A 19,426-nucleotide genomic window follows, 5' to 3' on the forward strand; every position below is an offset into this window, starting at 1 on the left:
CTAATTATTCAAATCAATACTGTACTTTTAGTGTTATTGTTTAGATTTCTGCCACTATCACACATGAAAATCCAGAAGGGAAGGATTCATCCCTGTCCAGCCATTCAAACATCAGTGTCAGCATATTTAATACGCAGGTCACTGTCCCCACACAGAAACTAGTCAGGATAATCCTATTAAAATAAAGATTAAAGACAGCCTATTAAAGATACTAGCTTGCTCAAATCGTCAGAACCCAGCTTCTAATGAAACTATTGTTTGCAGCAATGTCTCCACCTCTGCTGGAACATCTCCAGTTCCCTCCATATGCTCAAGTGGTTTTCTTCCCCCCACCACACAAGCCTGGCCAGTCAGACACTAATTTATCATTCTCTGTAGCTGATACCAACTAGCCTTGACAGTTATAGGTAAAGTAGAAAAAACATACTTGCTTAAAGGCAGCAAGTTCCATCTGAAAGATCAGCAAACACAAAATAAATCAGTTATCACCCAGGCACCAGAGGTAGGTCATTGCGTAAGTGCAGCCTTAGCACCAGGCAATGGCCTCAAGGGTGAGCTTTGGGCAAAGGAATTCACAATTGATTTTCAATAGACTTACAGGAAATAGGCAACGTTCACCTAGCCTAAATGAACTGAAAATGTATCAAAGAGCAGCAGGACTTGTTTGGGTCAAAAATAACAGTTGAGCGTTCTTCCAACTCCAAACCACTGGCAAGGAACACCAAATCCACCAGAGAAAAATGAATCTACCTTATGTACATGAAGATGGACACGATTCCTACAGATGTTGACTTCCTTTAGTTAAAAAATGAAAGAACTCATCAGCCAGTACCACATGAGCCCAGGATGAGATTCCCAATTGCTAGCAACCTCCTCTAAAGCACACTCCCAGAAGCAGAAAGGTGCTTCAGTAACTGAGGAAAACAATAAATTACCTCCAGTTCTAGATAGCAAAACTAAGGTTACCTAAAGGCATCCCCAAACTGAAAGATGTGTTGTAAAAAGCAAATTCTGACAGGCACAGACTGTCACAATTTCAGGGCTTTTTTTCTTCTGTTATTGCATTCTTCTTTCTGTAAGGAAAGATAGGTCATGTGGCATCTGCATCACTGCTGCAGTTAAGCTTCTCTTAAAACAAAAAATGTGGTTTTGTGGTGTTGCTTTTTTCCTTTTCTTGGCTCAAGTGCTGCTGTACAAGAGTGCATTATAAAATCCAAGTACTTAAGCATGTACTCTACATACATCCCACCAAAACTCCCTTATGTCCGTTAAAGAACGACATAGAAGAAAGGATTATTTTAAATAAAACTGGCACAATACTTCACAGTAAAGTTGCAATGCAGTAGAAAGGTGTTGGAGTGTCTTTCTTTTTCTCTTTGTTATGGATGCATGGGTAACTTTTGAGTCTTTCAATGGTTGCTGCATTTCTTGTTAGGATGTACCTTCTCAGACAGCTTTTTCAAGTTTAATAGCTTTCACTTTTATAATCATACTCAGCTGCTATGGTAACAGGCACTTAAATAATCAAAGTGAATTATTCCACAGCATTAAATCATCTGAGTGTTCCTCAGTACACAGCAGCTATGATTAAGAGGAATAATATGAAATACCATCCTATGGTCCGTTACTGCTGAAAAAATAAAGCAACAGCTGATCTGCTTTATTTAAGTTTGTTTCTTGGAAAAAAAAGCTCTCAACCAACCATGATGAAGAGATGCACCGTAAGACAACATATATCCCACAGTAACCATTCAGATTAATGGAACAATATTCCACTCATCTTTAAGTAATAAAACAGTAATATAAGACAGTTTGATGTGGGAAAAAATAAACTGATGTTCAAAAATGTTCACCAGTTTTCATGTTTGCAGATACTAGTAAAAGGAAAACTATTTGAGAGTCTCCCTCTACTTTTATTTAAATATTTCTCTTGAGGCTATTAAGAATCCACCTTCAAAACACCAAAAACACAAAAAGATCTGAGGAAAAAAAGAATAAGCAACACTCCCACATCTGTCAATGCTTTCTGCCATCTCAGTTCAGAATTGGCTTCTGCTTCAGAAGCGACTGGTAGCCAACAGGCCACATCAACAGCTTCTTGGAAGAGAGTAACCTTGTGCATCTTACCACACCACTTCCTCCCTCTATGGATTCTGCAGGTGACATCAAGGCACCCAAGATAAGTGAACTACAAAACACATTTGCAGTGCCAGCTAAATCTCACTGAAATCTCTGCCTCTTGAGAAATTCTGCACAACACAGCAGTGGCAGAAAAGATGGGAAATAATCGTGGCAGAAAAGAGGATTTAGTAATACTGTCCTAGAACACAGAACATGCAGCAGAAGCACCAGGCCTAATAGTTAATACTAACACTTAGCTTCTTCAACTCTTTTCTACTACCAATTGCTTCTTACATTTCTTCACTAGCAAACAGCAGATGTTGACTATTAAAAAAATAGAAAAGATTCCCAGAGCAAGAAAGAGAACACATCAACATTTCCTGATAGGTTTCTTAACTAGATGCTGTTTATAATTTGGCTTTAATGACAACTGAACTCAAGGTATTGCATTCTTGCATTCAGGTAACCTAAAAAAACTACTGAGAACACTTCAACAAGCCATAAGTCTTAGCTAGACTAAAATCTAAAAGAGTCCTAATCCATCTAATATAAGCAAGAATCTATATTTACCCCAGCCCAGATTTAAAAAGTTAGGTAAATCTTGGAAGTCAGAATCTGATGATCACTTCTCCAAGGAAAGATGACAAAAATGCTTCCCTTCTACAATGTCATTTTTGCATGTTTTAAGAACTTCCCCAGTGAAGAACACTGGGATTAAAAACAATAGGAAACGTGACCTTATGTGTCATGTTTTCAGAATCAGAAATTCACTGTAAGAGAAGCTGTAGTGAATTTCTGAAGATAGCACTTTTCCATCATTTCTTTCCTCTCAGGGTGAGGGAAAGTTTACACTTACAAAAGATGGCCACACCCATCTACCAAAATCAACTTTGTTTTGCAATCTGCAACATAACTGACTTGAAACTTCCAGGTACCATCTATGGCTCTGGCTTCATGATGCTATGTGTGACACCCCGGTAACCTTGCTCAAGTAATGTATCCTGATGTACCCTCCTACGAAATAGGTCAAGTTAGACCTACCTTGTAGGAAAGACACAAGATTAGAACTTGTACAAGAGTGCTGACATTTAACAAATGGCTGTTTTCCACTTGCCTCTGCTACATTTCCCAAATAGTATGCTCCTTGTAGAGCCAACAAGCCAGAAAGTTTAGGCTTTCACAACAAACGAAAATCACCTGATACTGAGTTCTACATGCACTGCTCTTCACAAAAAAGAATAAAAAAGAATAACAGAGTCAAAAACCTCTACCAAACCACTACCTGAAGCATGTATGTACGTACGTACCTACTGGAAGGGACATAAAGCAACACAAAAACACACAGCATTCTGCCTGCGCTACCTATCAGACCTCCTACTGAACTCTTACAAGGATACGAAGAAACTGAAAACAGGAGCAAGCAAGCAGCCCCACACTTCACATTACAGAAGATTCCCAAGTTGAAAGGGACCCATAAGCATCCTAGAGTCCAACTCCTTTGACACTGGCTACTTCTGGATGACAGAATAGATTAAACTTGGATCCTTCTCAGGAGCTTTGTTTACTCTCACACACTCACTACCTCAGGCAGCAGAAAGAGAGACTGTGTGGGATGAGATAATGGAAATTTATTTCATTAGCACAGGAAAAGGTTAAGGCAGCTGTCAATCTTTTCACATCATTTGGTGCCTATGAAGAAGCAGGGAAAAGTTACCAATGCTTTCTTTTCCATACCCATGGATTTTAGTTCTAAGTCATTCCGATGAGTACATCTTCAGCCACAGTTGTTTCTACTTATGATAGTTGTTCCTCAGAATTCCTTACTCTTTACCACATGACATAAAGAGATTTTTCTACTGGTACAAAAGAATTAACCGATTAAAGATTAACCCACCCCCAGGAGACAGAATCTCATTTTAAAAAATTCCAATCGTTGCAGTCACTGAGTCAGACCACAGCTCTGCAGCAGCCAATTCACCCACGTTTCTATGCCAGCTCTCACCTGAGGGACAGGCAGGTGCTGGAACAGGAGAGCCAGCTACCTACCTGCTGGCTGCAGCTCTCAATGGCACGCACCTCATGAACAATTGCAACGTATCGATTAGGGTTTTATTCGGAAAATTTACTTACACAGATTAAGGTGCGAGTGTAACACGGTTTACAAAACGTCAGTCTCAAAGCTAAGAGCACACTTATCCAAAGCACCCTGATCCTCTGGGTTGCTCCCCACACATCCTGCTGCCTCAGGGCAGCACAAGCCCTGAACTCACCTCATCCTCAGGGCTCTGGGGTCAGCAGCAGGAACACCCAGCATCAACTGCTGAGTGCCAACCCCAGTGGCTTTAAAACCATCCATCTGCCTTTCAGAAACAGAGCCAGGCTCGTGATACTATTTGTCGAAAGCCATCCACGCAGATCCCACTGAGATAGTCAGATAATTCTAGGCACAATGGGACAAAGCACGAAGTCCCGGGGGAAAAAAGCCCAAGGCACACACAGCCAGCTGTCAGCTGCAAAGCCCCGCCGCCCCCTCGCGACTCATCGGAACCGCTTTGCTCTCTAGTTACGAAAGACCCGCAGACGGCGCTCCGGGCTCCGTTCCCTCGGCTCTCGTCCCGCCGGGCTCCGGGAGGAGCGGCAGGGCCGGGCGCGCGTCTCCTCCCGGACAGCACCCGGCCGGGGGGATGCCGCCGTTCCACTACGCTACGCCGCGGCCTTCGGAGCTGTTCCTAGAAAGCGGCGAGCTCAGAGCACGCTTCCAGGGTCGACGTTCGCTCGGAAGCGCTTCTCGAGAGCCCGAGCTCTTCGTAGCAGCGGCCCCGCCGCACGCTCGCCCCGGTGCGGTTTTCTCGGGAGCGGCTCCGCTCGCAACGCCGGGGCCGGCGCGGCACCTGAGCGCCTCGAGGCGTCCCCGGGGCAGCCGCAGCACGGCGCGGCCGGGACAGAGGCGGTCCCGGGGACTCAGCTCCATATGAGACCGCGAGCCGCAGCCGTCTCCGCACAACCCCAGACGGGAACGCCGCGCTGCCGCCCCGGGACGCTGACAGGAGGAGCGCCGGGAGCGGGGACCAGAAGGGCCGGGCGGGCCCGGACACGGCCCCCTCTCCTCCTTCCGTCCCGGCCGGGGCCGCCGCCGCCCCGCGCCCCCCCGGCGCCGCTCCCCGCCCTCACCTTGGAGCATGGCCTCCAGTTTCTTCCTGTCCACCCGGAATCGCTCCTCGCCCCACTCGGGGCTGTGCAGGGGCCGCGGCGGGCCGGCCGAGTCCTCCTCGGAGCCGGGCACAGGAGAGTCGGTGCTGCGCTCGCTGTTGGAGCCCGGGTCGGAGAGCGGCTGCTGCAGGTACCCGCTCAGCGGGTCGCACTGAGCCGCCATGGCGCTGCCGGGCGGCCCCCGCCGCCGCTCCGAGTCCCACTCGGCCGCCTCCCCGCGGGACGCTATCTGCCCCCACAGCCGCCCCCCCGCCTCATCCCAGCCGCCGCCTGCCAGAGTCCCGGCCCCGGCGCCGCCGCCGCCCGCCTCTGCCTCCGGCTCCCCGCCGAGTGCGCGCGGCCCCGGGCCGGCGTCCGCGGCTCGGCGGCGCCCCCAGCCCGCCCGCAGCCCGCACAGCATCTCCGCCTCCATTGGGCCGCCGTCGGGCCGCCGGGGAGGGGCCGGGGATATCCCCGGCCGCGGCCCGGGAGGAGGGGGCGGCGGGAGGCGGGAGCGGAGGGGGAGGGGAGAGGCCGCCCCCAGCGGCCGCGGAGGCGGGCGGCTGTCAGGGCGGGGTGCGGCCCCGACCCGCGGCACCGGTCTCTGTCTGCGGGGCTCCGGGAGCGTCGCGCCGCCCCGCCCGCCCTCCTTCCCCCGAGGCCGCCCCCGCTTGGGCAGGGCCCGCTGGGGGATGAGCGGCCCCCGTGTCCCCTCAGCCGCCCGCCGCCGCTCTCTGAGGGAGGTCCGGCGGCGGCCGTGCGGCCCCGGCTGATGTGCTGGAGAGCGATGGACTCGTAGGGGTCTTAGTTCTGGAAAATAAACGCTTAATAACAGCCCTCTCCTCTCCTCTCCCCCCCCCTCCAAAAAAAAAAAAAAAAAAAAAAAAAAAAAAAAAATCAACCCACGATTCCCCTCAACGCTGATCGAATGTGCAGCAAAAAGAAACAAACTTCGTTCTGTTCACAACGTTTGTTTGTGAGCACGCATTGGAGGCAGCATCTGTCTGCACTGGAGGCAGCATCTGTCCTGCGTGGCCGGCAGATCTCTGCACTACAGTAACTTCCACCCTCGTGGTTTTCTGGTTCTGAAGCTTGGAAACACGAAGTGCTTCACATGGGGATGTGTTAGAGAGCCCTGAGCTTGGAGGTAAAACCACATTAATTTACACACGGAGGTCTTGGGGTGGCCTACCAGCAGAATTCAGTCTGAGTTAAACACTGGGTTTTACCGCAGTGCAGTTTGTATCGTTTTGCAATCAGTCTACGTCCAAAACCGTGCAGTGGTGTAGCGGGAGAGCGTTCAGACAGCGTGGCATTGGCTGTGGGGCCAGATAGGACCGGGTGATCTCAGAGTTCTTTTCCAACCTGAATGGTTCTGTGATTCTAAGGTATGGATTCTGGTGGCCAAAGTGCGCTGCTGTTCACTGCCAGAAAGCAGTAGGACAGCGGTAGCTGACTCCAGTGATGCTTACCCAGCTCAGAGCTAACACCAGGTTGGCGGGCTGTGTTAGAAGTCATCAGGAGCTGGGCCAATGTCAGGTAGATGGATCTTGTTGCAAGATGCAGTCACATGTACAGAGGTTGACATTTTGGCTCACTGCGTCATTAACAATTTCTCACATTGTGCTGTGAGTGTGATTTCCACACCTCTGTGGTTGTGCTTCTGCCAACCAGGAGGTGCACACCAGGAGGCACTCTCACTGAAGCTCCCTGTGCTCAGCCACAGCAGTTACTCCTCCTGCTGTTCTCAGCCTCCATGGATCCCAGCCAGGGACCTGCAGGCAGCATGCTGCTCGCAACATCCCCTGGTACTTCTCATGGTGATGGGAAATAGAGCAGCTGGATCCAACAGCAACAGAACACAATGTGAATATAGATCTTCAAAAGAGTGGATCTCCGTTTGCTGCTTGTAGCACAATGGCTGGGCTGAGGGGAGGCTGAAAGCACACTGCTGCTTTTCTTCCCGGTTCAGAAATTTAGTCATCAAAACCCTATTTTTATTGCAGATGGAAAGTGAAGATGGTCCGTATCAAACCAACTGGGAGTCCAGAGAAAGCTGCTGCTTCCCCTGATCGGCGCCAGCTGGACTTGTCTGTCTTCTGGGTGCCAGGACCTGTGAGTTACACAATCCAAATGTTCCCAAGTTATGAGTGTCGACAGGGCCAATTACAACCCACAGCTGCTACAGGTGCTTAGCACCTCTGAGCAGAACAATTACTTGGGTATTTTCCACTCATAAAGCAGTGAGATTTACAGTCAGGGATTCTCAGTGTGTGAGGTCCCTTTCTTTGCATTTTATCAGTTCCTGCAGCTTGGCCACAGAATCCTTTCTCATAAATTAGCTACAGTCAAACTCAGCAGTATTTTTTCAGCAGCCATGTAAACAATATAGTAAATCAAACATCTCTTTAAAAATAATGATGTACATGGTTTAGTTTTCATGAATTGAAAATAACCCTTCCGTGGTGTGGTTTTAGATCAAAAATGAAAAGTAAACCTATCAAAATCTATATAAATGGTCAAAAAAGAGGCAGTGTTAGTTACAGAAGTTTTTTTTTTATCGATACTATGCATTTAGGAGAGTATCATTTGTGCTGCAAAGGTGGCATTTTATTTCTCTAGTATACTGCAGAGGAAGAATAAAATGTTACAGAAAAGTAGAAAACCACACTTTAATGGCTAAAACAATATGAAATGTGGATAGAATTGGGGAAAATGGGAGGAAGTTGGCAGATAAAAGATCAAATGGCTAGAAGGAACATTAGCTGAAGTTGACTTTGGCATGTATAACATATGTTGGTCATTTTTCTGTGGCCAGTAGCTTGATCAAAGAAAAGAATAAAAGGACTTTCCTCATTTTGGCGTAGGATGCCTGTTCTGCTGTGTTCTCTCCCAGTTTTTTCACCCTGGTCTCTTTTCCTCACCTCACATACAAACAGTATCTGCAAATCTCTGAAAAAGCCTAACTGAATAGAAAAGTGTTTTTTTACTCACACACTTGACAGTAAGTCTATCATATAACATCCATCAGGGTGGAATAGCTTATATGAATTTAAAGGAGGTTGATGAATCAGGTTGCATTCGCTCGTAAATCACTTCTCTTTGGGACTGCATAGAACTCCAAAATTTAGAGCTGCATAGGCCCTCTCCTATGGTGAAGGAAGAGAAGTGACAGTCACCAAGAAAACAGCACCAATCAAAGCTACAGGTCTGCCTTAGGGCTGCTGCCAAAGCATGAAGTGGACAGCTGGCTATCTCTGTCCTTCGCAAGCCTGCGATGCAGAGGTTATCTACAAATGGAGGAGTGACACAATGTAACCTATCAGTACAGCACAGTATTCCAGAGTTTGCAATCTTTAATTTATTTAATGTGTTAATCTATTTATTAATAGCAAAGTGCCATTATCTGTATTTTTCCAAGTTGGGAGTCATGTCCAAAAAGAAAAAAAAAAAAGAAAAAAAATGAAAAAAACAGCTCATCAAGCTGTGAACTGAGAGTGGGAAAAGAGAAGGAGACATACAGAATCTTTGTAAGTCAACTGTGGTTTCTAGAAATACTTCTCCAGAGAGAATGCTAACTTTGGTTTCAGTTATTTAGAAGAGGTTTATTACTGATGAAAATGAATGTTAGTGGCATTTTGAAATGCTTTAATTATGGCAATTATCTCCTTTGCAGGAGTAACAGCCTGTAAGATTTTCACTTTCATTATGTTGTACTATATTCTCCAAGCAGGCCCCATTAACTTAAATTTCTCAGAATAATATCAAGTGGCTTACTCTGTACTAATATACTGTGTACTTAAGGCACACCAGCAAATAAATAAGAGGTTCTCCACAGCTATTATAAAAACTTTTCCACCCATAGAAATTCCCAAGATAATTTTTTCTAACTGTAAGAGCAGAGAGGTTTCTGAAACATCTTTATAATTACATTTAATCGTGGAACTATAAAAAAGAAATTGAAAGAGATCTCAAAAAGGTTATCTAGTCCATCTCTTAACTATGCTGAGTTCATTTCTGAAAATATATTTGTTTATCTTCTTGACAATTTCTAATGATGAGGTCTCCGTGACCTCTCTAGGAAATTCCTGTGCTTCACTTACCATCAGGAAGTACTTTTTCTCCACAATAAGTGACCTGAATACTACTTGCTGCAATTCAAATCAGTTAATCCTAAGTCTTCCAGCCCATTCAGAGGTATTATCTCTTGTTGCTCTCCAACAAACTCTTTCCACAACAGCCTACAGCCTTCTTGAAATGCAAAGCACAAAACTGGAGAGAAAATACCAGCTGAAGCATTACCAGAGGTGAACATAACTGCATGATCTTACCTTATGTCTCATACCTGCTTATTCATCTCTGCATCATGTTTGTTCTGTCTCTTCTGTGTGACATTATTGGTTTGTGCTGCTCCACTATAATCCCTAGGTGTCCTTCTGAAAATCTACTGTCTACCTTGCTGTTGTTCACTGTGGATTTGTGACATTGTTTACTCTTCATCAGTATGACCTCTTGGGCTTGTCCCTGCTGAATTTCATATTTTCTTTTTAAGACTGTTTTCCATTTTTTTTTCTTTACATATATTTGTGCTAGTGCTGTACTTCTGCATTTTATTTTTTTATGCCCCTAAGAAGCATATTCTTAGTTTCTTCACCAATGCTGTCAGCAAAACACTGAACAGACACAGTTCCAGGACAAACTATTGCAGCCCTATCTTATACACCATTCCATTTTCACACCAAAACAATGACAACGATCTTGCACAGTGAGGTTTATTCACCTATTTGCATGCCATTTCTTTGTCAGTTTTAGCTATATTGTATTGGAATGTTACAGGAAATGGGATTTAAATTCTGTTCAAACCCTCAGGTATGGCCTCTGCTGTTACCCACCAGTCTGCAGACTTTCTTTCTCTGTCACAGTAACACAACAGTCTATCTACTGTGATTACTATGACAATTCAAATTCTGCCAATGTGTCTGTGTTTTCCTAATGATATCTTTAGAAAGTCATCACCTGGTCATGAATACATACATGCATTTTGTAGTGACTGCTTATGACATTTATTGTTACGAACATTAAAGAAAAAAATTGTGTCTGAATTTTTCAAGGTTTCATTTTCTCAAAAATGACCAAATATGTATCTTTATTACATAATTTTTCTTCCTTGTTAGAAAAAGAATTAGAGCAAAAGCAATTGTACTTGATTAAAGTGGGAAGATTTAAGACACGAATGACTGGGCAAGTCTGGAGAGGGTATCTAAAAATCATTTTGTTTTGTTAGGAAGGGAGATTTAGGTTGGATGTCAGGGGGAAGTTCTTTACTATGAGAGTGGTGAGGTGCTGGCACAGGCTGCTCAGAGAGGCTGTGGATGCCCTGTCCCTGGAGCAGTTCAAGGCCAGGTTGGATGAGGCACTGGGCAGCCTGGTCTAGTATTAAATGTGGAGATTGTGGCCCTGCCTGACTGTAGCAGGGGGTTTGGAGATTCATGATCGTTGAAATCCCTTCCAAACTGGGACATTCCATGATTCTGGAATTACTTGACCACTGAGGAGAGTTTATCTTCACTTGATGTCAACTATATACTTAAACTTTTTCCTATATCGGTGGAAATAACATTACAGTGGTTTCTGGTTTCTGGCTCCAAATGATTCAACCTTCTTTATTTATATAACTCTGGCCTTTTTTTTTTTTTTTTTTTTTTTTTAATTTGCTTATGTTTGTACACGTAGTTTGTACTTTTATTATCCCACACAGCTGAAATGCTGCAGTTACCAATGGCACATTGATAACATCTATTTTTCCAGTTATATGTGCATATGCAATTCACTACATTATTATAATGTTCCATCAACTAAGAGAGGGTCTCCTTTACATGTACAGGCACCCCAAGGCATTCAAGGCTTTCATGTTGTGCAAAATGGCTGCCGTAGTTCCTATATTTCTACCAGTAGCAAGATAAATAGCTGCTAAGATCAGCTGTTCTTATCCACCAGAAATCAAACAGCAAATTGTAATTTGATGATTTTTTTTTTTCTTTGTTTGTTTTCTTTAACTTTAATAGGTTTAATACTGTCATGGTTTGGCCTGGTTTGCTAGCACTTTGTGAGTGACCATTTAAAAAATCTAGAAGGAATGATTGAAATACGCTTTCTGTTATTTCACACAGCTATTCATATCTCAGTCCATGATGGTTGTGTTCTGACATACGCTGTCAAAACAGGCAGTTAGTGCACCTGAGTGCACTAATATGCTCTAACTGCCCCAACCTGCCTCACCTGGGGCTCCACCTACAGTCTCCACCCATGGGCTTGGGAGATCTATTTAAGCTCAACCCCAAGCCTTAGCTCTTGTTTTGTATTGTATCAGAATGAAATTTGTTTTCTTGTTTTTGTTTCTTGGCTGGATTTTGGCTTGTGTTGGAGGTATGCGGATGTATCTTTTGTTTTTTGCTGTTGTTTCTACGATGAGTTTTAGTGATTGATCACTGTTCCATGTCTGATCCTGTTGATAGGACCTTGCTTGTCCTGTTTGACTTAAGTAATTACGCTTATACACATGGAATTGCACTTGAGTTAGTAAGATTTGTTGACCAATGTTCCTGTCTTGTTCTGCCTTACAGATTAGTCCTGCTCTTCTGGCTCTTGAATAGCAACTTCATATTTTAGAATGCATGTCATCAGATGGCTCTCTTTTCTTTTTGAAAATGAGCCTTCCTCACAAGTGTTTATACTGCACACTTAGATTACTTAATTATGACTGAAATGTTTGAATTGAAATATTTCTAAGCTTTAGATTGGACTTTACCATATTTTAGTGTGATGCAGGCAAGGAATTCTAGTTATTAGGAAAAGAAAACTGGCAGACTTTGTTAGCTTCTGTGGTGGAAATGTAAGTCATGGCCTGAACCAGTGATTGAGCACCTGATGGGAACCCAGGGGAGCTCAGGTGCATTCAATGCATCTGAGTGAGTGGAAAGGATGGAGCCAGGATCCACCCCTTCCCAGATCTCATTTAAGAGGTAGCAGGGGGAGGTGAAGCTGTCTTGCTGGAAGTCCTTGCCTGCTGGAGGCCTTCTAATGGTAAGTAGTTTTTGTTCCTTTGTGTCTGTGTTGATGGCTGCTGCATTTGTGCTTGTACTCATTTTCTGTAGTCTGGGACTGTGCAACTCTGCTATTATTGTAGTACTTTCCATTGTGTTGCAGCATCATAGTGTTGTTGTGAAGCTCTGGTGTCTATTTCTCTTTTCCCCTTAACTCTGGATGTTTGCTTATTCCCATGGTGAAAAATGCTACTACTTTTGAATTTCTAGCATTTCTTTATCAGGTGCTTATGTCTACTTTATATTGGTATGTACCTGAGTAAATCAAAGGGAATTAATTCTTATATCAAAATAAAAATGTGTGAGTTCTTACTACCTTTTTCCTTTAGCTATTGAAGAATTTCTTTGTTTTATTTCAAGTAAGTTGTTGATTTAGAGTGAATGAATTGCTTGGGAAAAGCTAGGCTTGAAAATAACTTGTAGTCTTAATTCAATTCTATTATGTTTCTTCTTTAGTTTTTGGTTGTATGAATCCTGGAAATATTAATTTAGTATTTGTTCAAATTCAAAGTAGACTTACATCTTCTGGTAAAGGAAGTGTAATGAGAGATCTTAAAGCTTCAAGAAATGACTGTGAACTAAAAAGAAAAACCTTCTTGTCCTAATGAGAAGGCATGCAAGTGCTCAGAGGCAGAGAGACTGTCTTATAATGAGCAGTGAAAAGCTGGTGGTTGAAGTCTTCATTTTGCAAGCTATCATCTTCATGCAATTGAGTGTTGTTATACCCATTCAGAGCAGGCAAAAATTTTAGGAGATAGTGTTCTATATTATGCTTTCTACTTGCCACTTGCATAGCTAGTACCGTAAATTCTACGTAACTGTGTATGCTCCATCTACCTTTGTGGAAAGCAGTATCTGAGCTGTGTGTATTGTTGTGTAAGTATAAAGCAGTATCTGAGCTGTGTGTATTGTTGTGTGAGTATCTGTAAGTATCTAGAAACTTGATTTTTTTTATTATTATTTACTACAGAAGTGGGAGATAGGAAGGTTTTTCCACTTTTGGGTGTTTGCCTGTTAGAGGCAAGGAATACTTTGTGAATAAATTTTTGGAAAAACTGGTCTGACTGATGTTCTAAACGTGCTATGGCTGGAAAGAGAGTGGTGTAAGCTTTTCTGTGCATTTGTCTGAAGCAAGCAGGCCTGATCTCAATGAGTTGGCATGTTGGGCCATGAAGGGGGGAATTTAGATTTGTGGATGGTTGCTGTAGTGTTTAAACTGTACACCATTCCCATTGGTGCTTGTAAAACAGTGAGAAGCCAGAGTACTTTATTGATCAGTATACTGGCCTTATATAGGGTCATATTTCTTACCTACTCAGCAGTGACTTTTTTTTTCCCTTGTCTGTGTAGTGTTTTTACTGTGGAAGGCCTTACACAGGTGCCTGTGGTACCTTATGCTTTTCCACAGTGTTTTCAAGTCTAGAATCAACTAGAATCACTTCAGCACTGCAAGCAGCCTGGCACCCAGCTGCTTCAAACATGACTGAGAGCAAATTTGCTTGATCTTTATCTCTGCTTGACCTGTTGTCTTGAGCTATATCTTTCAGGAGGACTGTATTCTACATCTGGATTTATTTATTAACCATTTCTATGGGTTCTGTGTGATCTGGTCAGGAAAGAAATGAAAGGGACTTACATTCAGAAGTTAACAACTTCATGCACTGACATTCTTGTTCTTTTGGTCTTGACTCCGTTGTCAAGCCTTGGGTGTTTGTAGAGGAACTGCCATAGCTGTGAAGAATTTCTTTCCACTTATTTCCCAAGTTCAGTAGTACAGCCATATTTTCAAGCATGGGAAACAGCTAGTCATCTGCAAGGGCTTTATCAGAATTGATAATAGAACATAAGGCTCAGACTCTCTGTGAGCGTAAGCTACTTTGGCTTCAAAGAAGTTGTACTGACAGCTGTGTTTGGATGACTTCAGCATTAGGTCAAATTGTAGTTATTTCAACAAAAATACCTTAGATAAAACCTGTGAAACAGAGGACCAGTTCTAGCTCACAGTGGAATTAAAACCCAAAGTGGAAGAGGAGCACAGGCAGTTCCTAGTATCCTAAAGGCTGCAGCCAAACCAGCAAAAGGTTTAAGGAAATGACTCACAGTACTCAGAAGAAAGAAAAACATCATAGTAATGGCGAGAAAAGCTAGGTTAATGTAACCATACTGTTGAAGTTGAGTTTACTAGCCCACAGAGGCAGAGACAGGAAGCAGTGAAATGACTGAATTACATTCCTAAAACAAGTCTGTAATAGTGTTTTATCAGGTTAGTGACTGTAAATATCCAAGAACTTCAGCAGGCATGGAGAAATACATTTCGCACATGGATGTTTTTACGTGGACATGCTGAAGTAGATGCATTTGCACATGCAACAGATGAAGATTTGATCCAGGTATATCAGTATATCAAATGTCCTTTGGTAATACCGAAAAGTGTTTTACGTTGCTTAATAAATGCTTGACTCTTGATCCTCATATGTTTTAGATGCTAAAGAAAAAGTGTTGATGCTTTCTGGGTTAATATTTGTATTACATCTCTTTCAGAAAAGATGGGGGAAAAAAAAACCTCAAAGTAAAACTTATTGGGATAATAGTGTAGAAATGCTTTCTATCTTACTGCATGAGCTATGAGAATTGAAGTGAAACCTGGGTTTATTCTGTGATTACAAGGATCACACATTGGCAGAGTTCATCTTAATTACAGCTCAAGTGATACTTCTAGCTTTCTTTTCTGAATGATTCCTTCTATTTTTTTCTGTAAACAATTGGTGTTGCCTTTAGATTAATCTCCAAATGTATTGTGGCTGCAGATAGCAGGGTTGTCTGATTGATGGCCTTTCTTTTAAAGGAACACTCAAATGATGAACAGACAGGAGGCTGTGGACGTGAACTTGTGCTTGGAGTCATGAACAGATTCAATTCAGGACATGACCATGAGCAGCACTATGCAAGTGGCCCTGTTCTGACCATGGGAGTGAACTTGCCTTTGAAAAATCCTATTTACTTAATTCAGTCTTCTTCTGTTTTTGTCTTTATGCAGGAATTGTGTACTGTTTTTGTCTGTATTTGTTTTTCCAAACTGTTACATGATCTTATTCCAAATGCTTTTTCTATGTGCCGTTGTCTAGTTTGGTACAAGAACATTATATGGGACTTCACTAATGGTTTATCTTACTATTCCAAGATAAATCACATCTGTTAGTTCTCTGTATGGGAATCTGTAACATGCTCTTCACAAATCTGGCTATTCTTTAAGCCATACACATTTAAAAATCATTTACTAGTTTGTTCTAGAATCATCTGTTTCTTTCCAATCTCTCATTTTCTGTTTTTTTAGTTAGGTGCTGTGCTCTTGCATTTTTTTTTTTTGAGCTTCACTTTTTTTATTAGGATTGTGTTCCACATATTTTTGGGGGTTCCTCCACTTTCCTCCCGTATTGTTTTCTGAGTTGGTCACTTGCATGGAGTGCTAGTCAGAGTCTTTAGGAAATATAGAACCTCTGCTATGGTAACTTGAGTTCCTCATTTTCTCTTGTTTTGCGTAATGCTCTCAATTTCTACTAGAGAGGGCATGAGGGTAGAGTTAGGTTTGGCATGGAAACACTGTTGGCTAACAGAGGCAGCAAGTAGTCTCTTCCCTAAAGCTACATGTTCAAATCAAGTGAATAGTCATCATCTGTGAGGCTGACCACACTAATGTGATGTTTTTCTGGCAGCAGAAGGAACAGATGTACTTCCCAAAGGGCTAAAATGTTGCCTGCTTGAATTGTCTCTCTGTATTTAGTCTGCGTAGGGGAGTATACATAAATGAGTTTATAAAAAAGGTTGAAAGTAGACGTTCATTTTCTGTTCATTTAAAATAAAAATTAACCACCTAGTTTATTCCAGTGACAGTGTGCAGAAACCACTGCCTTTGGCTTCTCCATGGTTTAGTCTTTCTGCAGAGCTGTGAACAACATCAGTAAAAATGAATTTGCTTTTTAAGTGTAGCTTGGAGCAGTGGCTGTCTAGGGCTGTTAGCCACAGTTTTCTACAATGAAGACACAACATGCAAGGGACTTCACAAGTGTGTGTATGTGTACCAGTCTGCATGCTTTCAGAGTGATGCGGTGTTGAAACTGGTGAAGCCAATGGGATAGTTAAAAGCCATTCAAGCTTCTCAGAGAGCCTCAGATAGCTCTAGGAGACATACCTGCATATTGAATTGTGGGGCTTGCTGTACTTTGTTTTATAACTATCAGAGTTCAGTGATACTGTACTTCTGTATGCAGCTGTAGTACAGAGTGATGCATGGATGAAATACAAAGTAATTAGTCTTCCATTCTTTTTTTTTTTTTTTTTACCTTAGTATGTGCTCTTTTAAATGAGTTGAATTACTAACTTGACTTGGTTAACCCTAGGGGAAGGCCTTTTAATTATTAACTTAAATAGTTGTGGGAGTCTTGTACATTTTACTCTAAGAATGTTATGCATTCTTTAGTAAAATAGTCTGTGTCTTATCTGACTCTTCTGGATATTTAAAATAAACAGATATTAAAATATACAATGCAAAACCACGGCTGACTAAATTATGCTTAAGTGTTGTGGCAGTGATTCCAACTAACAAAGAGCAGTATCCTTCTATAGCCATCCTGCAAGGGATAGACACTATTAGAGCTGGTGGAGTTGAAGAATGGTGTGATTTCAGAGTGTTGTGGTCCCCCACCACATCCTCATCTCCAAATTGGAGGGAAGTGGATTTGATGGGTGGACGACCCGATGGATAAGCAATTGGTTGAAAGGCCGCAGACAGAGGGTGGTGGTCAATGGCTCTATGTCCAGGTGGAGGCCGGTAACAAGTGGTGTCCCCCAAGGGTCTGTCTTGGGACCGGTGCTCTTTAACATCTTTATTAATGACATCGATGAGGGAATTGAGTGCACCCTCAGCAAGTTTGCTGACGACACCAAGCTGAGTGGTGCGGTTGATACGGTGGAAGGAAGGGATGCCATGCAGAGGGACCTTGACAGGCTGGAGGGCTGGGCTCGGGTGAACCTAATGAGGTTCAACACGGCAAAGTGCAAGGTTTTGCATTTGGGCCGGAAGAACCCCAGGCACCCGTACAGGCTGGGAGGAGTGGTCCTTGAGAGCAGCTCGGCAGAGAAGGACCTGGGGGTCCTGATGGACGAGAGACTGAACATGAGCCAGCAGTGCGCTCTGGCAGCTCGAAAGGCAAATGGGATCCTGGGCTCCATCAGGAGAGGGGTGGTCAGCAGGGAGAGGGAGGTGATTGTCCCTCTCTACTTGGCTCTTGTGAGGCCCCATCTGGAGTACTGTGTCCAGGTGTGGAGCCCTCAGTACAAGAAAGACATAGAGATCTTGGAAAGGGTCCAGAGGAGGGCGACTAAGATGATCAAGGGGCTGGAGCACCTCCCCTATGAGGACAGGCTGAGGGAGTTGGGCTTGTTCAGCCTGGAGAAGAGAAGGCTGTGGGGTGACCTCATTGCAGCCTATCAATACCTGAAGGGAACCTACACCCAGGAGGGGAGTAAACTCTTCAAAAGGGCTGACAACAGCAGGACTAGGGGAAATGGATCCAAGTTGAAGGAGGGAAGATTTAGGTTGGATGTTAGGGGGAAGTTCTTTACAAGGAGAGTGGTTAGGCCCTGGAACGGGCTGCCCAGGGAGGTTGTGGATGCCCTGTCCTTGGACGTGTTCAAGGCCAGGTTGGACGGGGTCCTGGGCAACCTGATCTGAATGTGTACGTTTGGTGGCCCTGCTAGGCAGGGGGGTTGGAACTACATGATCCTTGAGGTCCCTTCCAACCCAGGTGATTCTGTGATTCTGTGTGATTCTGTTGTAAGAAAATATTGAGTTGGGGACCCTTATTTACAGAACATGATAACAGTGCAATACAAGGACTTGTATGCAGATGCTGCATGCTAATTTGTTTGTTAAATAGTCTGTACCCTACCTGCCTTCATTTTGTGTAACATACTGTGACTAGTGCTAAAATGGCAAAAGCTGTTATGTTTGTCTTGAGGTGAGAGCAGATGACGTACATGATATATACAAAAGTAGTCTAACAGATAATTAATCCACCAGTGGATATGAGGTTACTGGAATGACCCTATATAGCTGTAGAGGAACAGATTGCTGGAATCTCCTGTGAGATATAGTAATCAGCTGGAGAACTCACCTGCAATATCCCCTCTCTCAAGAGGGAGGCAGAACAGGATTCAGATCCTTGAGTGGGCACTCTGTACATGTACACATGTACATTAATATACATTTTTCCATTGATATGGTGAAAATTCTGGACACAACTGCTCTGAAATAACTAAAGCTATTGCTGATGTATGTTTCTTGATTTTAAGATACCTAGAAGCTGATAATTAAGTACAGAATTGTAAGAAGCTGTAATTAGCAACAGTGCTTCAGCTTGGCTTTAAGTATAAGGATAAATTAACCAATATCAGTGGGCTCACGAATATAATTTATGCATTTAAGTGTACTGTTGGAGCAGTTGTATACTGCAAACAGCAACATGTGAGAATGTGTTTCAGGAAGCAAGTATAACACACTGCAAGAAACGGAGGAGTATTTGGTTTCTAATAGGTGCAGGTCTGAGAGCCCAAGGTTGACAACTGGGACTAGTTTTGTAGCAAGTAGATTTGCTGTCTTATATAGAGGTGTTCTGACTCATGACAGTTTTCTGTATAGTTGTTCCGTGTCTTAATAGGAGAACTTGATGTAAGGATGCTTTGGAAAACCTGCTGACTACTGGTATTCCAGTGGTAAGGAAGCATTGCTAGTTAGCTACCATGAACATTTTTGTGAAAACTTTTTGTTATGGAGTAGATAAAACAATGGCTAATCATTAAATTTCCATGTGCTCATACCAGATTGAGTTTCAAAAGCAACATTCCTGTGTCTTACAAATGAGATACCATGGCACTGATTCCTGAGCTATGAGAAAATGTTTTCCTTGGTTTACAGGTGGGTTAATATTGGAAATTCCTATGAACAGTGCCAGATA

At 43.2% G+C, this 19,426-nt stretch overlaps 1 protein-coding gene and 1 long non-coding RNA gene across 2 annotated transcripts in view; one reads left to right on the forward strand and one right to left on the reverse strand.

Annotated features, from left to right (window-relative positions):
- The window catches only part of BICC1 (BicC family RNA binding protein 1), a 95,656-nt gene extending 90,015 nt beyond the window's left edge, over positions 1–5,641 (reverse strand). Inside the window, exon 1 of the mRNA XM_052677176.1 lies at positions 5,293–5,641. Within this exon, the coding sequence (XP_052533136.1) occupies positions 5,293–5,494 (202 nt within the window). The 5' untranslated portion in view covers positions 5,495–5,641. The remainder of the gene's footprint in view (positions 1–5,292) is intronic.
- Positions 5,642–19,325: 13,684 nt separating this feature from the next.
- LOC128078090 (uncharacterized) overlaps positions 19,326–19,426 on the forward strand; it is a 30,191-nt gene continuing 30,090 nt past the window's right edge. The window contains exon 1 of the long non-coding RNA XR_008205290.1: positions 19,326–19,386. This is a non-coding gene — a long non-coding RNA (uncharacterized LOC128078090). The remainder of the gene's footprint in view (positions 19,387–19,426) is intronic.

This window comes from Tympanuchus pallidicinctus, unplaced genomic scaffold, assembly GCF_026119805.1.
Source record: "Tympanuchus pallidicinctus isolate F22 unplaced genomic scaffold, pur_lepc_1.0 scaffold16, whole genome shotgun sequence".
Classification (NCBI taxonomy): Eukaryota; Metazoa; Chordata; class Aves; order Galliformes; family Phasianidae; genus Tympanuchus; species Tympanuchus pallidicinctus.